Source organism: Ambystoma mexicanum, chromosome 1p (assembly GCF_040938575.1).
Source record: "Ambystoma mexicanum isolate Mex_15411 chromosome 1p, UKY_AmexF1_1, whole genome shotgun sequence".
NCBI classification, from domain to species: domain Eukaryota; kingdom Metazoa; phylum Chordata; class Amphibia; order Caudata; family Ambystomatidae; genus Ambystoma; species Ambystoma mexicanum.
In genome coordinates this window covers 36,654,431-36,672,309 of record NC_090921.1, presented here as the reverse complement: position 1 = coordinate 36,672,309, position 17,879 = coordinate 36,654,431, and the positions used below count along the sequence as shown (strand labels likewise).

Sequence of the window (17,879 nt, the reverse complement as noted above, 5' to 3'; positions counted from 1 at the left end):
ATTGGCAATTACATTTACTATGGTCCACATATGTGGGTCCACTCATTTGAATATCTGGGTGACTTAACATCGTAAATCCTTCAACATGTAAAGGATGACTCTTCCATGATCTAGCGCTTTTTCATTTTCACATGTTACTTCAGCGCATACAGTTCACGCCTGACATTCGCAATCTTTTGCATCTGAGTCTTCAGGTCTAGAAGCTTAATGAAACAATATAGCAGTATGCATGACCAGCGTGGTGATTCGCAAGGTGTCGTCACTTCCCCTGAGGCTAGGAATGTGCGGCCACTATTCAATACAGCAGCATGCATGACCAGTGTGATGATTCGCAAGGTGTCGTCACTTCCCCTGAGGCTAGGGATGTGCGGCCACTATTCAATACAGCAGCATGCATGACCAGTGTGATGATTCGCAAGGTGTCGTCACTTCCCCTGAGGCTAGGAATGTGCGGCCACTATTCAATACAGCAGCATGCATGACCAGTATGATGATTCGCAAGGTGTCGTCACTTGCCCCGAGGCTAGGAATGTGCAGCCACTATTCAATACAGCAGCATGCATGACCAGTGTGGTGATTCGCAAGGTGTCGTCACTTCCCCGGAGGCTAGGAATGTGTGGCCACTATTCAATACAGCAGCATGCATGACCAGTGTGATGATTTGCAAGGTGTCGTCACTTCCCCTGAGGCTAGGGATGTGCGGCCACTATTCAATACAGCAGCATGCATGACCAGTGTGATGATTCGCAAGGTGTCGTCCCTTCCCATGAGGCTAGGGATGTGCGGCCACTAAAACAATACAGCAGTATGATGATTCGCAAGGTGTTGTCACTTCCCCTGAGGCTAGGAATGTGCGGCCACTATTCAATACAGCAGCATGCATGACCAGTGTGATGATTCACAAGGTGTCGTCACTTCCCCTGAGGCTAGGGATGTGCAGCCACTAAAACGATACTGCAGTATACATGACCAGTGTGATGATTCGCAAGGTGTCGACACTTCCCCTGAGGCTAGGGATGTGCGGCCACTAAAACAATACAGCACTATGCATGACCAGTGTGATGATTCGCAAGGTGTCGTCACTTCCCATGAGGCTAGGGATGTGCGGCCACTATTCAATACAGCACTATGCATGACCAGTGTGATGATTCGCAAGGTTTCGTCACTTCCCCTGAGGCTAGGGATGTGCGGCCACTAAAACAATACAGCACTATGCATGACCAGTGTGATGATTGGCAAGGTGTCGTCACTTCCCATGAGGCTAGGGATGTGCAGCCACTATTCAATAGTCTCCCTAGGGGTGTTTAAGTTATTTATAAATGTTTGCACAGCAAACAAGCAGTTCAACATAAAAGAACACGAGGTGTAAACAAGGCATAGGGCTCACAACATGGCAGCTTTCCATACATTTACATCATATACCATCATTGTCGAAAACACCAAGGCGTGAAAATAAGGTACTCTAGTTCTTTGTTTCGCACAAATTGCCAGTTCAGAGAAACCATTGTCATGCATATGGGAAAACTATAAAGTAACATTACCCAGCTAAAGGAGGTGTAACCATCAGAAGAGCTCCACCGGTAAATACCAGCATACTTTGTGACACACTTAACTCTCAATCTATGTGGTCTTGCGGCCTACTTCTGAGAAAATTCTTAAATGATTCCCAAATATTACTGGGTATAGACCTCGCTGATAGTAAAGAGCAGTACTTCAATTCTGAGCCACACCACCATGGCAGATCTGACAACCACTTAACCGTGGGCAAGGAAGGGCTCGACCAAAGTTATCATACACATAGATCATAGTTTCTAGCCCCTTTAGAAATCCCTGCAGCCACCCAGACAGACTGAACAATGTTTCACTGGGGACATCATGCTCAATCATTTGGCCCGTCATAACTACTACTTGCTCCCAAAATGCAAAAGCTTTGGGCACCCCACATCATATGCAGGAACCCTGCACCACTTTCTTTACATCTGGGGCCTTTACCATCTGCCGCTCCATCAAACTTCACCTGCCTGGAACGGGAAATAACATAACATTGTCCTTTAGTCGACATAAGGTCATCGGGATACATTATAAAAATATCAAATGCATTAATATCACATAATTGATTATCACAAATACACATAAAAACAGATAAAAAACGCATGGCATGTCTGCTAAAAAAACAATACTTAAACAACTGGAAATATATGCTCTATGCAGAATCTTATATTGAATTAATTTAAACCTTGTATTGAGTCCAGAGATTGACATCTATATCAAATCCAACATCCGACGTCCACCTCAATCTACAAGGCAAAACTTCACTGGGAGAGCTTTGCACACCATTTGATGGACAATAGAAACCACCCTCCGCGAGTGAGCCGGTTTAAGACTGTATTATTATAATAATTCCTGAGACCAAGTTCGACAAGCTACTCAAATCCGGTAATATTGGAATAGTACCCTGAAATCACAACCCAACTTTGCTTCAACTTGCCCCATCAGGATTAAAATCATGCATAGGATTGATTTCCAGCAGCGACCAAGTGGATGTTATTGTGTATCGCCTGCTGGATCCAACCATTGCATGGCCCATACGCACAATTTCGGTGTGTACAGTGTTTGTATCTGCAGCCGCTTATTCGGTCTCCTCCATGCAGAGAGCATACACATCACAGGGTCAAACCTACATTAGGCATCTGCCTTCCCGGTCACAAGGGCATGAACAGACTGCCTCTCTATCTGTACATGTGGAAATGGTTGCGAGCCTGGCCTCCAGAATGATGCAAATGAGATCCGAGCCGCCATATAATATAGTTGAGCATTTAGCCCCCAAGTCCCCCCATCCCCCGAGTCATACGGCCTAGTCAAAGTTTCCCATCGAACTCCAGGTGTTTTCGGATACCAGGAAAGCCTTACCAACCATGATCTACGGTCTTTAAATAATATGACCTCAGGCCACACAGGAATGTTAAAAACAATATAGCTGTTTAGGAAGCATTACCATTTTCAGCTAGGGAGAGTGGAAGAGCATTCCATCACTCCGCATATTCCAGATGATTGTCTCCCAACAGTGTAGACCTATTCCAACTGACCCTAATGCCCAAGTATAGAACAAATGTCTGTTCTCATAGGAAGAGTCCCATACCCTGTGGTTTCGCGGTCCCATCGGCCAATGGGAACAAAATAGACTTGGTCCAGTTAAACTGTAGGCCGGACGTTTTACCAAAGTTGTCAATCTGCTAAGTAAGGGCAGATAGATTGCACTCAGGATCATTGATGTCAGCATAAAGTGAGATAAACATCTGCACTCCCCCAAATGCAAGACCTTGCTGCAGATGTAACATCCGTAAGTTGTCAACCAGCGGCTCGTTGGCAACCGCAAACGGGAGCAGTGATAATGGGCACCTTTGGCGCGTTCCTCGGCCCACTGGGAACGAGACTGTGCATTTACCAAATAATCCTATTTGTGCTGTAACATTGTAGTATAACAGATTAACACATTTCAAAAATAATATGGAACCCGACCCTCTCCAGGACCATGAAGAAGTATTCCTCTGACATTGAGTCGAATAACTTCTCCCTATCTAATGGCACGTCTAGAGCTTGCACTTCAGGGTCAACTGTGCTAGTATTGTGAATAATAGGCGCAGATTGAGGGCCGTAGAGCAGTCTGTAACAAAGCCTGACTGAGCCATGTGTACAATTGACCTGTAGGAGGCACAGTCTGTGGGATCTTTACCCAATTTTACAATTGGGGATGACACCCTCCCACATTGTGGAGGGCATACAGCCAGACCGCAGCACCTCCTGACAAACCTCCAACAAGTATCCTTCCATACTGGATGCACACTCTGCTGTAATGTCATCCGAACCAGGTGCCTTAGAGGATGGGAGGTCCCTGTGTGCTGCTAGGAGGTCATCAGTAGTAATAGGGGCATCAAATGCTCCTTTAGCCGCACTGTCAAGGGTAGCGTGTGGTGAAAGGGACATTGTGTAGAAATGAGTGCTGTGCTTCCGAGTCGGGGGGGCCTCACGGTGTGCATACAACTTCTCATAGAACTCACCCAGGATCAATTCGGGTTCTGGCTGAAAGGACCCATCCCCCACTCTAATCACAGTGATGTCCACCAGGCCTCTCATCACGCAACAAGTACGCAGGGATCGGAATTAGGATTCGTTTACCAGGAGCAAAAAGCAGCTCCCGGGTATCGGGCATAAACTGTTAAGCAGGAGCTACCTCTGGAGAACCAGCAGCTAGCAGAGCAAATCTAATTTTGCACAAGATGCAATCTCTAACTAGTTCATGCTTTATTCTCCAGTATGCTTTACATGTCCCTTAGGTGTGTTCTTTATTCTCCTTATTGCACATTTCCAAACTTGCAGTCAATCTCACACAGCTAGCCATCTTGCCCTGGGAGTCAGAAATATCTTAATCACTAAATCCTCCAACACGAATGACCTCCGCCCCGGGGAATGATGCAACCGCGTTGCAGGAAGGAGGAGGCATTTCTTTGTAGCATGCACTAAATCGGGCCCTACTAGAATGGACTCGATACAGCCTGTGGTCCAGATAGGATTTTGGAGTGAGTATTTTACTCCCAATTTTTGGAATTAGAGAGTAAGTCCAATTTCAAGAAAGTAAAAATTATTTTCCCCTAGCGCAAGAGTAAAGTGTCTGACAACTACCCAATTTGTGTGTAAAATTAAAACTTTGTTCGAAAACATTGAGAAAACCGCTGTATTTCATAGTGGTTCTAAATAAGTTATTGCACCTGTGGAAAACATTTCCCCCACACAAGAACCTTACAGATGCATGCTACCCAGCTTCATCTTCATGATACTTGGGCACAAACTCTGTTAAATGCTACTACAAATGCCAGCTGGTTACATCGGGTGATTTCATAAATCAAGTCCCTCACTCTACCAGCATCACTTCTCTGCCTCTCAGGCCTACTGTTGCTGCCTGGCACTACCTTCTCGACAGACAGTCCATGTTTTTGCTCCATCTCTCCTTCCCTTTGCTACTTTGTCTCTCACTGTCTGATGCTCTGCTTGTCACCCTTCAGTGTTGCGATGCCACACTTTGCGGTCAGTTTCTGTCACTCTGCCTTTCCAATCTCTGCATTCTATTGTTGCTTTTCCCCTCCTATATCTCACTGTATTGGTTGATATAACTTCCTCTCTCATGTGATTACTCTGGCTATATCTGTTTTTTCATTTTCTCGGTTGAGGTTGCTACTCCTTTTGATTGTCTTTCTTGCACTGTCTGTTCTGTTTTCGGCCTGCCCTTCAATAGTCTTGCTTTTATATTTCCATCTCTACCCACCTGCTGTTGATCTGTTTTATTTTACTGTCTCCAAATGTGTCTCTTGCTATGCTTCTATCCCTCACTCCTATTATGATATGATATATTTTATTTATATCACGCTCATACAAAGCTGTATGTTTTTGGCCTATTATTAACTGTTTCCCTTCTCACTTTCTTTGTTGCCCTATCATGTAGCTCATTGCTCTCTTTCTGTTGCTCGAATTCTGTTTTGGATTGTCTAGTATGTTCTCCGTCCCTCCCACCCCCTCCCCCCACCACACCTTTGTTCTTCTGCATTGCTTAGGTTCAGAGTTGCTCTTCCTCTCCTGTTTTTCTGTTTGTCTTTTAACATAGCACCAATAAATATCCAAAAAAGCTGAACATGCCCTTTCTATTTAAAAATCTAGTGCAGCTCTGTTGTGCTCTTACCTGGCCCTGTTCATAGACATACCAGTTCCCAGCTAATCCTGCAAAATTGGACTAGAGAGGCAAAACATAAAACTCACAAGAACCAATAAAGATGATTATAACAATGCTTGTTACAGGCCGTTTATTATACCATATGCACGTTCAGAGATCGCTATATCAACTATATACTTGCACACTCATGAATAGAATAAGACACCAAATAAACAAAAGGTTTCATCTTAGCCTCTGCAACACTACTTAGTCCCACAGCAGGTAGGCACAAGAGATCACACGCAATAACGGGGGACTGTGCGGAGCGGAATGTCCTCCCTTGCAGCGAGACTACTTTACCCGGGATCCAAGGTCTGGCTGGTCTCCTGCTTATAAGCCTCTTTTATTCTTATGGGGTCTTTTCCCCACCTCTCTTTGTTATGGCTGCCCTCAGCCGAAGAGCAGCTCATAAGTGTTGGTGGCAAAGTGGAAAAATCCAGTCAGAAGTGGAAAAACGTAGCTCTCTTCTCCTCGCATTCATTCCCAGCACCCCTTATCACTGCACCTACAATGCGCTCCGACTCCCTTTCCAGTTTGTCCTTCAGTGGAGAATACCAGAACTATTCCCTGCAGTGAGCTCCTTCGATAATATTTGTTTGACCTTGCTCTGCCTTTGCTACCAAGTTGTCAGCGGATTCTGCTGAGCTTGCAAAACCTGCCAACGGCCTATGCCTTATTTGTCAGATGAAAAGTGAGTGTCCAAAAATGGCCGCGGACCGGCACCATATTGTTTTAGCACACACCCATTACACGCCACCCCTTGGACAATCACTTTATATAATATGCAGGAGGAAGGTCTGGAGGTACCCACAATCGCTTCAGTATATTCCATAAAAGTGACATAAGTAGCACAAAAACAGGGATGACTTTTTTGTTATCTTTCTAAAGATAGTTGTCCTTCTGTAGCAATATAGCACCCAGATTTCGGCATATATGGCACAGCTTATTTTTGTGTGGGTGTAGTGCCCAGCTCACATTTTGCAGGGACAAAGTTCCCTGCTCACTTTGTAGCAGTCTCAGGTTTGTTGCCCTATTTGGTCTCTGGGGTTTTGCTGCATCTCTCAAGACTATTAGTTCTCTCTAGGCATGCCATGTAGTTTTCCCAGGTCTGCTCCCTGTTCTGGCTGAACCCCTGGGTTCTTATGCCTGCTGTACTGTTTTTCCCATCTGCTCTAAATGACTCCTGCCCTGAAACTAAATTCCTCAGGCCTTTTACAGTCCTCCTCCTCCTGCTGCTTGTGTGTCAAAGCAACGTATTGGTAGGTTTTGTTTCTGTGCTTTCTGGTTGGCTTATGCATGTTTTGAGCCCTTCCATGGCTCCATAGTGGTCCTCCATTGCATTAAAGGCCTCTGACACTATCTTAGTATCAGATGGAAGTCCTTCCTTCCTTCTCAGCTCTCCTGTTTCCTTAATGGCCTCTGCTCCAGCCTCCCTTCCTACTTTGGCATTTCCAACCCCTTGGGAGCACTCGGTGCACTGGAACACTTCATGCAGATCCCACCTGGCATACAGGATGCCATGGTGAGAGCCGGTAAGCTGCAGCTCTCTGCCAACTCCCAGTCTCCTACGGTCGCATGTGACTGGCGGGCCCCTTTGTTCTGATTTGCAAGGATACGTTCAGTGTCCTGAGTGCTTAAACCTTGATTCGCCGTCTATTGCCATCTCGGTGATGCTGGATCTGTCAGCAGTCTTTGACACTGTGGAAAAAAACATCTCATCACGCCTGTCGGAAGGATCAGTGCAGGCCATTAACTGGTTCAAGTCATTGTTAGCGAGCTGCAATCAAAAGTTGAAAGTTGGAGGTTTCCTGTCGGATGCACTACAACAGAATTGCAGTCGTCCTTATCGCCACTTTTAAGATCTATATACAAGCACTTATGTGAATTCTGAGAAAACGCAATGTCGATTTTCAATCTTAACGCAGGCGATAAACAAATCTATATGAAATTGGGTCATTCTGAGGCATCTTGCTACCAAGTGGGTGTTTAGAGAAAGTGGGACAGAGGATGATTTGGAATCGGTTACAGTTGAATCCAAGCAAGACAGAGTTGGCTTTGTTTGGCTCTCCGCATTTGCTGACTCCGTGTTTTCTGGGCTCTAATTTGAATTATGTTTGGAAGATCAAGAATTTGGGCTGCATCTGGCAATCGAATCTTGTGGGCAATAGCCAGTTGGTAGCTAAATGTCAGTCCATATTCTACTCCTTGCTTCTCCTGCACCCGGCATTTCCATACATCCCGCATCACGAACATGTCATGGTGGTGGGGACTTTATTCCCCTCTAAACTGGACTATGGTAACTGCTTTCTAGCAGGCATACCAAAAGGACAGCTTGATAAAGTTCAGAAAGCCCAAAAGCTTGCAGTAGACTTCTCTTTAAAGTCCTGAAAGCTAAGCATATTTCAGACTTGCGCTGATCTACATTGCCTTCTGGTTAAAGAGAGAATACACCACAAGCTAGTGTGGTTGGTTTACTAATGCTTGCATAGTCCTGTCCCCACCTATTTAGCGCAGAAGCTGATCTGATAGAAACCGACTCGATTCTTAGGTTCATCTGATAAGTTGTTTCTGGTCATTGCTCCTCCTCGTTGTTCCACCAGAGGAGACGGATGCTTTTCAGTGCATGGACCAAGATTCTGAAACGCCATTCCCTGGAGGATCCGCAATCTGAACGAGTTGACTCTGTTCTGGAAAGCACTAAAGACTCCCCTGTTTCATTTATATAGTTTGGCTTCCAGGATCAACTAGGCTTCTGGTTAGAAATGTTTTGCCTTTTTTAAAAGATCTGCTGTTAATTTGGCCCGTTCTCTCGCAATACAAGTAATTCAATTCAATTGCCATGGGGTTTCTGCCGCCAACCTCATGAAGAGATGAGGACTCCCTTCCAGGTCTATCTGACTTGAAGAGGGGCCAAGGTCTAGGAGTGGGACTTTGTGGGTTCCACTTTTGGCTGTCTAAACGTTGCTGTCTGCTCTGGCACAGTGACCCTGCTGGTCTGGGACTTGGTCATGATGCTGAAATAGTTAAATATCCCAAATCACTATACTAGCATTACTGCCTCTGGCGTGACCAGGGGCACCACACAATGGCATCAGCCAGCAAGGAACTGATTTAGTACTTGCGTGTTGCATTGATACTAGCTCGCTTATCCTAAGATGCATGCGCTTGATAGTGTGAACAGCAGTCTCGCACGTGTGTATCTCATATAATAAAGAAGCAAAATGTGCACTATCCATTGGCTATTGATAATGGACTTGTGGCGAGTAAGAAATGGTATGCTGCGTTATGTATAAAATTGAGGTGGCAAGTGACTTTTTGTCTAGCTAGTAGTAGCTTGCAATTTGAAATTTCAAAATATAAAAGTAGGATAGTTCATATGAGTCCAATCACACATTCCATAATGCCACCTAGGAGCCATTGCTGAAGTTCACCTCCAGTGTTGAGCCATATCGGCAAGGCATTGTGGGTAAGCAAATTAGCACAAATGCAAGCCTTTTTCTCCAGGAAATTGTCTTTGACTTAGAGGGCAGAGCGCCTTTATACACAGCTTAATGGAACCAAGACATTTGCAAGGCTGGCAGGACATCTACATAGCTGGTTTCCCCCTTGTTGGGGATCATCGGTGCCGCATAGTCCTCAGTGCCGTATAGTCCTGGCAGCCTTGTGTTTGGAGCATTGTGGCATGTATGCATTACACCAAGGAAGTTATGGTGGTGGGTTAGAAAGGCTTGAAAACCCCCCTTTTACCTTATAATATATTCCTAGCAAAGCCTGTGTTGTGCTGAGCAGAAGGCCGAAATCCTGTCTATGCCCTATGCCACAGGTTCTAACTAAACTGATTTGGATCTCCTTCCTAAATGGGACTCCAAAGCTGGAGCAATTGTATGGATTACTTGTGTCCTTGGACAAGACTGGTTTTTAACACGAGGACCCTGCGTCTGTCTGTCTTTACTGAATGTCTTCTTTGCAAAGCTATAATCAAGAGCAACATGTGGGGTACATAACCTGACTAGGAAACATGGTTGCTTGAGGCTGAAGGGAGTTGTAGTTCACTACTAAAACAAATCAGTTTGTTAGATATCGAGATCCATTAGGCACCACTTAATCCCTGGGGTCTCTGGAATAACTGTAATGTTTCAGAATATACACTGTGCATAATATCCACAATTCAGTATATTGTCCTGTCCGCACGGTTTGCCCTGCACAACTATACCATTTGGGTCCATGTGTTGTCAGAGAGATGGACTTTAGTGTTATAAGACGAGACCCTGGACAGCGCTTAATTCTCGACAGTGCATTTAGCATTTTTAGGCGGCTTTGGGTCTAAGATTCCTTTCCTACATTTCTTCCGAGGGACAGAGAGAGCAATGCCATCACTCAGAATTCTGCAGTTTGAGGGGGGTAACCGGGACATTAAATAGCCTTTAGTATGTGTGATGGCAGAAAATAATTGGAACTTCTCCTTCTTCAACAGAAAATGCAGACATTACAGAAGCGGAAAGCCTGAACATGAACCTCGGAAGTCTGGCTATCCAGGGGCGGAAGAGCATTCCCTCAGCAGATGGACAAGTCCCATCCGACACAGACTCCCATAAATGTACATACTGCGAGAAGAACTTCCTCCAACGCTCTCAACTCATGATACATCTAAAGATGCACAGGAATGAGAAAGTGTTAGCCTGCAGTGTCTGTGACAAGTGCTTCATTACCAAATCTAGGCTACTTAATCACAAGAGATGCCACATGGATGGAAGACTGTATAAGTGCACAGAGTGTGACAAAAGCTTCACTCAGCACTCACAACTGTGCAAACATCAACAATCCCACACAGACGAGAGGCCATACCAATGTTCACAGTGTGAGAAACGCTTCTCTCGGATCGGAAACCTGCACACTCATCAGATTATTCACTCTGGGAAGAAGCCCTTCGAGTGCACGGAATGTGGTAAGCGTTTCAATAAGACGTCAAACTTGAAGATGCATCGTAGGATACACTCTGGAGAAAAGCCATACAAGTGCACGGAATGTGGTAAACAATTTACTCAGAGGTCACACCTGATGTCACATCAGAGAGTGCACGCCAGGTAGTAACTCTGAGCTTGATTACCACCAAACCAAGCCGTTCTAAATGTTGAATACTTCTGCTGTGATATGGGCAGACCTGTAACTGAGCACTCAAAACTATAGCAGAGCAGTCACTGTGGAGCTGGCGCCTACACTGCAAGGCAGCAACAGTGGGTGTAGGGCAAAGGAATAAACTGCACGTCTACCTCATTATCTCTCCTGTGGCGGTGGTGGCTCAGTGGAAACTCCAGTTCCAGAACTACAGCAGCAGCCGGTGCAAAATGCACCAAGTGACAGTCTGCAGTATTAGATACTGCACTGGGCACCTGAAGATTAAAAGGAAGCGATGCTCTGCTGTTTAAGAGCAGGCCGTTATCCAAAATATGCACATTTTAGTTATTTTGTATTGCTTATAGCACAAACCAAACCTTGTTCCAGAGTTGTCCATCGCTGTTGAATCCAGAACCTGGGGTCGGACGAGCTAGGGAGGATCACCTGGGTAGAGGGACCTCAGGGGTTGGGAAGGAGGAACCCGAAGGTGAGACATGGTATCCCCCTTTTCCCAACACCCCCTGCCCGCCATTCCCTCCGCCTTCATGGGCTATTATGAGTCCTATCCCGTTACCCCCTCCCCTTTTCCAACATGTACCACGATAAAGAGGAGACGTCTGAGAACATGGAAAAGGGAATTAAACACATTACCCCATTTCCTACACCAACATGTGTATCCCCCTTTCTTGACAGTCATTTACCTGATCTATCCACAATCCCTAAGGAACACTACAACTCCCATAATTCCCTTTCCCCACTGAGTTAACCATTTACTGAGACAAAGAAGAGACAACCAGGAGTGATGAAGATTACCCATAAGGATAACTTTGAAGAAAGGAAGGTACCAACAGAAGCAGGCCTAACCTAACTACATTATGACTGTGTCCCACTAACAAGACCAGGCAGGGTCAGGCATGGGATCACAATCACCAACACCTGAAGCCCGTTAACTGCCTAACAAGGTATACAAGGTGGGGCCAGAAACAACAATTAGAACAAACTGGACCAGGAGAGCCAGGAAGCAGGAGAAGAAACCTGGAAAGTCCGGAGGAGAGCGGAGTGGCAAAGCCCTGGCCCACTGTGCATCAGGGGCCGCAGCGTAGCTAGGGAGCCGTGTCACCAGAATGCCTGTGCATACGGCAGCCTGCTGGTCGTGTCCGGCGCATTGCTCGTTTACCTGGACCTGCTACAGAAGCCCAGAGAGGAAGCAAATTAGAACCCGACCCAACGCAGACTGAAGCGGAATCCCAACCAGAGGAGCACAACGACCAGTGAGTTTTCTAATGTGGAGAGAAACCCGGTGCGCATGTGTAGTTGAAACCGTAAACAAAGAAAGAATGCAAGCGGCATAAGAGGGAATCATTTTCACAAATTCAATCTCCCAAGGTCGCTGAAAGGAAAAGATGTCGTTGAGGGGAGCTAGCGAAGTGGGAGCAAAATTGAGTTGTTGAAATAAAGACCAAGATAAAAGGCATTATAGGACTTGCAGTTTGAGAAACGGCAAGATTAAAAAAATAATGCAACATGGAGGTGAAAGAAGGAAAGATGTACGCGTGCAAGAGGATTGGAGAAAGAAAGACATAAAAGAACGAGAATGACCCGAAGCCAAGAGGGTGAGAGAAACCCGAAACCTACGTGGCTGAAAGTGACCCAACAAAGAAATAGGACACAAAGTATTGTTTGAAGGATAAAGAGCGCCTAGGGTGTGATCCTGTTTGGGAACTGTTGGTGAACTCTAAGTTATCAAGTGCCAGAGGCACGATATTGAAAGAGTCAAGATGTCGGGGTGGTCCCGCACAGGGCTGAGCAATACTGTGCGTTTGTCAAAAGTCTGTGATACGAAAAGGTACTGAGAGTTGTTTAACTATTGAGGGAAAGCTAAGACCAGTGTTATACAAAGTAGTGTCAAGAAAACGGAACTTGTCAAAGTGCTAAGGTGCACATTTGAGGAAAGATTAAAACCATATTGAAATACAATGACCAGAATGCAGCAAGTCTGGGGAAGGGGGCCCGGAGTATCAAGAAGAGGAAATTATGTAATGGGAATTACTAAAATTTGAAAATGATAAAAGATCCAGTAGGAAAAGTGTTAAAACGGAATTGTGTTATGCTAGAGGATTGAATCTGGCGAGGGAGGCCTGAGAGAAGTATATGAACTGTCCTTTTGTGAACTGTCTGGAAGCAGAGTAAGACAACTGTTGAGCTGCCTTTTTTGATAACTGTTTGGAACAAACTGAACTTTTGGAGATCCTGAGCAGCTTGAAAGTGGGGAAGGGAGCTAAGAGGAGGCTCCATTACCATCCTGATATTCTTTTGAGACAATTATATACTTCACCCAATACCCTACATATTAAGTTAGGAAGTGAGGGCAAGCATAGTTTGACAGACGGATTCTTTTATTTTGACAGACGTTTGGACTATTCTTTCTTTATTTTAATGGTCAAGACTCCTCCCATTTAGAAACAGGGCAAGTTAGACATTCTTCAAACCCCATTTCTATAAATAAAGGTTTTGGAAGGTTGCATCCTTGTGTTATGTCTACCTCTGAGCACCTTGCCTTTCTCACATACTATGTACAAAGACACGAGGATTCATAGTGTAGACTGGTGAACTTTCAAATGTTTGGGCTGTGCGCATCCATGCAAGCAAATGGAGCAAGACCATTGCCCCTCCATACCCTCCAAGTGTTGTATTAAATGGGGCCTATTGTGCTGTTTGACACTGCTTCCTTTGCCAAAAGGCGTCCATTTTGTAAGCTGTTCTCGAATGCCACTCATGGAATACTCCGAAAGTTGAGTGACTGCGGTTTCATCCTGACTGTCTCTTGGACATTTCATGGGTGCTGGGCTGCTCTCAAAAAGAAGCATTTGATTAAAATGGGGGCGAATTGTGAATTTTAGAACAGAATGCTCCAACCTGTAATTATAGTACTCCTTCCCGCCCTCCTTCCTTCCCACTATGGGGTTCCACCTGCAGGCACAACAAAGTACCTATTTTATGGTGCATTAGAAAATGCTTCAATTTTGATGCATTGCTCATATGCACATGTTTGTACAGGTGCCGTCCGCAGCCTTACCCCCTCATTCCTTTTCTCTGTGCCCTATGGAATAGAGCTCTCGGTTTTGCACCCTGAAGAAGTAGGTGCCCACTGTGAATCCCCATTCTGTTGGCATGGAGTGGTTGGGCCCGGCACATCGGCAGGACCGCTGTTGGTGTTGTGACACATTGTCGCTGTGGCGTGCTGAAGTTAGGATTCGGTTATAGAGGTGGTATCTTAGTCTGATGCTTTATTTAAAGAAAGAAGAAAACACCATCCTTTCCCGAGCTCTAGAGGGTTGTCCTACCCAACCAAGAAATATCTTGGGTGCTCGTCGTCAGGGTGGAAGTCCAAATGAATGTGTCTCTCGTTCCAAAAATCTCCTTTACTCTAGCCCTACCACTAAACAGAAAACTACCCTAGATAGTACCCGGGGAAGAACTCCCTTTTCCTGGCTCAACAAGTCCGACTCTCTCTTGACATTTAGCTTTAGCTTCTGATTCAACAAAGGCAACCCGGGAGAATGGCTTCCTTCTCCTGATTCCATGGTTCAAGTGTTCCTCTATCAGTTTCTCTCCGTAGTTCTTATGAGCCCCTCTAGTTCCCTCCAGGCTTCTCCGAGGGGTCTCTTTAATAGCTTTCAACTGAGGGAGATTACTCCCCTTATCTTCTTTACTTTGAATATCTTGTGAATAATCACCAATGCAAGGAAAACCACTCCTTGTGTGGTTTTCCAATTTAATACTGCTTTCATTAATACTGGAAGGATGGAGATCACTCCCAATACTTTATTCACAATTGTTATCCTCAATGCAATTACTGAGACAAGGGCGATCACTCCCGAGGCTTTCTTAACAATTCTTGTTCTCAATACAATACTTTTGCCCACCTCTTCCCCACAGGTTTTATAGTGTATCTATTGTCCCTCCTAGCCTGCAAGCCATTGGTTGCCTCCCATTTTCTGCTGCAGGGCTCGGGTGCCCGGCCACATCATGAAGGCCAGTACTCTCCAGCCTCAGGGGCTACACGTTTGTCCGCCAGGGGCAAGTGGTGTGCTTCGGGGGGCTTACTGGTTCTTCGTGGGGTATTCGATTGCCTCTGTCCCCTGAGACGCTGACTGCTTCTTCCTTGCTGCTTCGTAACGTTTGCTGTTTGCCCAGCAAACCTGTCTCTCTTGCTGCTTTCATCACTATACCTCTACAGCTATGTGCGTTGCTGGCTCTCTCCATTTCTGCCCAGTTAACAGACCGAACGCTCCACCTTCCTGAGGTCATGCCACCTCTGACTTCCTTCCAGCTCAGGTGCAGGTCGTTTTCCTTCTGGACAGCGAAGGGCCGCCTGACCTCTCTCCAGCGTCCTCCCGACTGTGGGCTTGCTGCTCAGGATCCCTTCCTCCTTCCCACGTTCGACCCTACCAGGCTCTGCACGCTTCACACTTAGGTTCTCTCCCAGTACTGAGCCCTTAATTGCTTTTCATATTATTGGACTGGGACCTCCCCAGCTGAATGGCATAGTCTGCCGTTTGGCTCATTTGTGTACTCTTCCTGCCTCCTCTGGGCCACCTCATCCCAGCGCTTTCTGTATTTGGCAAAGGAGTAGTTTGTACGACGCCTTTAATCTTATGAGACATGGTGAAGGGTTTTGCAGGAAGAAAGGGAAGGAGTCTTACAATATGTGAAAGGTATGAAATGAGAGGGGGACACAAAGTTGTAATGTTTTCAACATTAGACATGTCATTAAAGTAAAATGGTTTGGCTAAAGACCTTTCTTTCCATAACTTTGTCCTACTAACACGCCTAACCTCGCCCCCCTTTTTTTATCCAGATCCGCGAGAGCACCAGTGGACCACTCCGGTGGTGATGGTGCTCTGTACCAATATCCTTTAACATTCACATCCTATGAAACCAACTAAAGCTCAGTCGGTCAGTCGACTGTCCTTGTGTCCAAAACCTATCTGAACCTCACACTAAAAATGAATGTCAAAATGTGCAAGGTAAATGTCTGTTTTTAAATTCAGTAAAAAGTATTCAACCCGTGTAAATTTAACCAAAAACTCCTTGTATCCAGGCGATGATTCCCGTCCACTGAATTGCTTCAGGTAGAATATAGAAAGTGTTCAGTTCAGACAGTAGTTAAGAGTCGTAGAAAAGGTCGCATTCACATTACACTTCATTAAGGTGAAGTATGCTCATAAAACTACACACTTGTAGCTTTTCTTCACAAATTCTCAACATAAAGTTTCAATGTGCAAAAACAGAAAAGAAATAAAGTTGTACTAGGAAAGGGGTTTCCCTTGACCTAGATTTCTACTGGTGATTTGAATGTCACTTTCTAATAGTTCAAATCTACTCAAGAGGGATGAGCCTTCCTTTGAGTTTCCTCTAAGCACACAGTTCTTCAATTTTTCCTTCTCTCTACTCCTGGTGTACTCTCCTGCCAGGGTATTTTGTAATCTTCTTATCAATTCTTAGAAAGGGGGATGTCTTCTTCCTTTTTCCATTCACTTGTCATTGTCACAATTTCAGATTTACTTTTCCTTTCACTCATCGTTTACTCTCCTGCCAGGATATAACTTCGCTTCACCTTCTCACTCCTGGTTGGCTCCCTTGCCATGGATCGCTTCACTTCTCTATTCACTCCTTTCTTGATTGTGAGTCCAAGACACACTGTGTGCCTGGTTCACTAACCAGCCTGGTTCACTAGCCCGCCAGAACTTTCCCTTTCCTTGGTCACTCTTTCTTTCATCCACAAAATTGTTTCTCCAAAATTGGGCCAATACCCTTCTCTTATCAAAGTTTGTTTTAGTTTCCGCTTCACTTTTCAAATATTGGGTCCTGAACCCTTGTTCAACACTGTTCACATTTATAACATTGTTTGCATTTGTTTTAAGTTCTTTACCAGCTTCAGTTGTGCTGTTGTGCTGAAAACTCGATGCAGCACTCGCCCTCAGGTGCTCTTTCACTTCGCCTTCCTCGGCTTTCGGTTGCTCTAGCTGCCTGCAGGCATTCAACAATGCCTTTCCATCGGCTCAGTTACTCTGCACATTCTCTCTGACAGCCTCTGCATTGCCTTTAACCGTCTACTAATTTCTGGAGTTGTGACGGTATGCAGTGATAAAATCGCGGCAAAAAAGTCACCTGTACAAAAAAGTGTGGCAAAAATGCTGTGGTTTGACCCGTTAAAGGTGTACCCCATTACACCGTTTAAGGGGAGCAGGGGTTGCGGGGGTGTCCCGAAGCTCCCCTTAAATGGTACAATGGGTCCAGGGGTTGCAGGGGTGTCCTCTGCATCCTTTACATGGATTGCGCCGGCAAACCACAGCCTTTTTGCTGCGATATTTTGTGTCCACAGCCTTTTTGCCACGATTTTAACACATGAAACTGTTCTGACTAGCATCAGAACAAGTTACAAAGTGTTTCTCCTTCGTGACAGCCTCCCCGCTGTCTTTTACCTTCTGTTCGCCAGTGGTGTTCTGACCGGCGACAGAACAGGTCTTTGCTTCTCCCGACACCTCTGATCAGCTGTGTCCATTTAAAACTTCCCTGCACTGCTTAACTATTTCCAAAGACTAGAATGCAGCGTTGTATTACCGCTTCTGGTTAGCTTCATTGTTTGTGAGGAAAGGACATCCTCCCATGTGCTTCCCTTGGATCTTCCTCGCATGTGGCCAGGGAAAGGCCATCCCTCTTGGATCCCGACCCCGGGGGAGGATATGCGAGGGAGGCTCACCTGATGGAGGGACCTTGTGGAGTGGGTGTCTTCGGGTGAGACATGAACCCTGCCCTCACTCTGCCTTCATAGGTTGTCATAGGTTGTCAGCCTTTACCTCTTTCATGCATACCAACTGTACCACAGTACTTTCCCTTTAAGACATGGAAGAGGCAACTAAGAGTTATGCACTCTTCCATTCATTCACACCACGTTGGTACTGGAACGAGTAAGGGAACTATGGAGGAATATCATTGG

At 45.5% G+C, this 17,879-nt stretch overlaps 1 protein-coding gene across 3 annotated transcripts in view; it reads left to right on the top strand.

The window, feature by feature from the left end:
• The window catches only part of LOC138565466 (uncharacterized), a 128,712-nt gene that overhangs the window by 13,748 nt on the left and 97,085 nt on the right, over positions 1–17,879 (top strand). The window contains exon 3 of one of the 3 annotated variants that reach the window (XM_069642983.1): positions 10,236–13,398. The exons of the other annotated variants lie outside the window; for them this stretch is intronic. Coding sequence (XP_069499084.1) covers positions 10,236–10,849 — 614 coding nt within the window. The 3' untranslated portion in view covers positions 10,850–13,398. Of the gene's footprint in view, positions 1–10,235; positions 13,399–17,879 lie in introns of those variants that run through there. 3 annotated transcript variants of the gene reach the window in all.